This window comes from Humulus lupulus, chromosome 9 (genome assembly GCF_963169125.1).
Source record: "Humulus lupulus chromosome 9, drHumLupu1.1, whole genome shotgun sequence".
Lineage (NCBI taxonomy): Eukaryota > Viridiplantae > Streptophyta > Magnoliopsida > Rosales > Cannabaceae > Humulus > Humulus lupulus.
Window position 1 is genome coordinate 29142697 of NC_084801.1, and position 2365 is coordinate 29145061.

The 2365-nt window shown below is 42.2% G+C and overlaps 1 protein-coding gene across 1 annotated transcript; it reads right to left on the reverse strand.

The window, feature by feature from the left end:
* On the reverse strand, positions 1-1981 carry LOC133801843 (berberine bridge enzyme-like 21). The gene has a single exon (XM_062240077.1). The coding sequence runs from the start codon at positions 1935-1937 to the stop codon at positions 315-317; it is 1623 nt and encodes a 540-aa protein (XP_062096061.1). The 5' UTR covers positions 1938-1981; the 3' UTR covers positions 1-314.
* Between the last annotated feature and the right edge of the window lie 384 nt (positions 1982-2365).

A 2365-nucleotide genomic window follows, 5' to 3' on the forward strand; every position in this document is an offset into this window, starting at 1 on the left:
TTAAAAAAAAATACATAGCAACTTTGCCAATAGAATGGTTGAATATTTGATATTCTGATGACTAGGGGATCCACCTAAATACAATAGCAATGATGTTGGAACCACAAGAGAAAATGAGATGGTGCAGTACATGTGCATTAATATTTGTTCTTTCAACTTTTTAAGTCGAAATGAATAATATATATTTATATATGACATGCTAAATGTTAGTGAAAAGTTATGTTATTCATGTGCACCAATAGGTAGTTCACACACTTTAATTCATTAGCGAGTTCTACACTTCAGTGATCCCAGCACCAACTAGTATCGTTTCATTATAAAAGTTTTCTAAAAGCCTTCGCCGGTAGAACAGGGATACTCTGCTCACTCTTGAAGAAGTTCTCCGGATCAACTGCAGTCTTCGCCTTTACCAACCTATCAAAATTGTTACCAAAGTACTTCACTCCATAAACCTTGCCTTCCTCATAGCTATTCTTACCAGAGTGACTATTGATACCAATGTCCAAGTCCCTATAATTCAAGAAAGCAGACCTTGGATTTTTGGACACATATGGGGTCATGAAACTATAAAGACTCCTTATCTCTGCCAAATATTGGCTCTCGGCTTGAGGCTCATCTTCTTTCCAACCCACAGAGTATTGAATCTTGAAAAGATTCCCCGCCCGGTGAGGAAACGGAGTCTCCGTCGATGGCACCTTGCTCATTTTGCCTCCATATGGATTGAAAACCAGTCCCACTTTACCTGGACTCATCTTTGCCCAAAGCGATTCCAACCCAGTTGGAGGAATTGCATTCTGAACGTAGTCTGACTTTCTTATCCCGAAGATCGCTGAGTTAACATTCCTATCAAGCAAAACATCGGGGGAAGTGGCGTTGTCCATTTTAGCCCACCAAAGAACGGAATCGATCCAACTCAATTCCGTACAGTTCTCCTTCTTCAATCCCAACAGTGGAAACTCCTTCCCCAAAGCAGACACGAGAGTGTCAGCTGTGCCGAGATATTGGGCAATGATGGTAACTTTGACTGTTTTCCCTTTTTTGGTGACAGTAGAAGAGGTTGGTTGTACGAGCATTCTCATGAAAAGGCCGTCGTCTGTGGTTGGGGCAACGTTTTGCCATTGGACAACGAAGTCCGTCATGCTTTCGTTCTTGTCCAAGGACCTTTCGGCTTGGAAAACGGTAACTTTTTCCGGTACCGGAACGAGCTTCAGCTTGTACGACAAAATGACTCCAAAACTGGCTCCGCCACCACCTCGGATCGCCCAGAAAAGATCTTCCCCCATTTGTTTTCTGTCAAGAATGTTGCCTTTGGCATCGACTATTTTCGCGTCAATTACATAGTCAACCGCCAAGCCATACTTTCTAATCATATTTCCATAACCTCCGCCGCTAATGTGTCCTCCAGCGCCGACAGTCGGGCAAATTCCGGCCGGGAAGCCAAGGACCTTGCTGTTCTTCCAAATGTTGTAGTACAGCTCACCGAGCGTAGCACCAGCCTGAACCCAAGCCGACTGATCAGCAACATCAACGGTGATCGAGCGGAGCTGAAACATGTCGAGGATGACAAAGGGGACAGCAGAGGTGTAGGAGACGCCGGCGTAGTCGTGTCCGCCGCTTCGAGTTTTGAGGCGCAGGCCGGAGGCTTTGGTGCATAATACGGTGGCCGAAACGTCGGACTCAGTGGCGGCTGTGACGATGAGGTCAGGCTTCAAGGTGGAGGAAATGTTGAAACGAGCGTTTCGTATGTAGGCGCGGAGAACTGAGGTGTAGGAAGGGTTGGCTTCGTTGTAGATTATGTCCTTCACATTGCCTTTTGTGTAGTTTTGCATGCATTGGAGGAACGGCAAGTATTTTGATTCAGATTGTGGTGTTGATTCTGCTAACGAACTTGAATAAAAAATGTTCAGAAGAACAAAAATCAAAGCTAGAGGAATCATTTTGATGATCTATATTAGGTGAAGGACAAGCCAACCCAACCCTGATTGGACATTCCTTTGCTTTATGGGAAGAAGGCTTTATATACAAGTATAAATATTTTTATATTTGGTAAAGATTAAAGATATACAGGCTATAAAAAGGTAGATAATTGTGGACCTTTAGTTACAAGCTGCCATGGAAAATTTGGAGCAAAATTGATTGTAAGTCAAAGGTGTTATTACCGATGCTTATAATATTTTTGACTGTGGGGACATGAAAAGTTATCATTTCCCATCCACTATAAATATTTTATTTTAGTTATGTTTTATAGCTGACCTTGACCCCTTAAAAAGTGAAATAATAATGTTATTTTGGTAATAATATTGCCTAACAGCTTTCTAGTACAAGTGGACAATCGTCATATATAATTATAACTAATAATTACAGT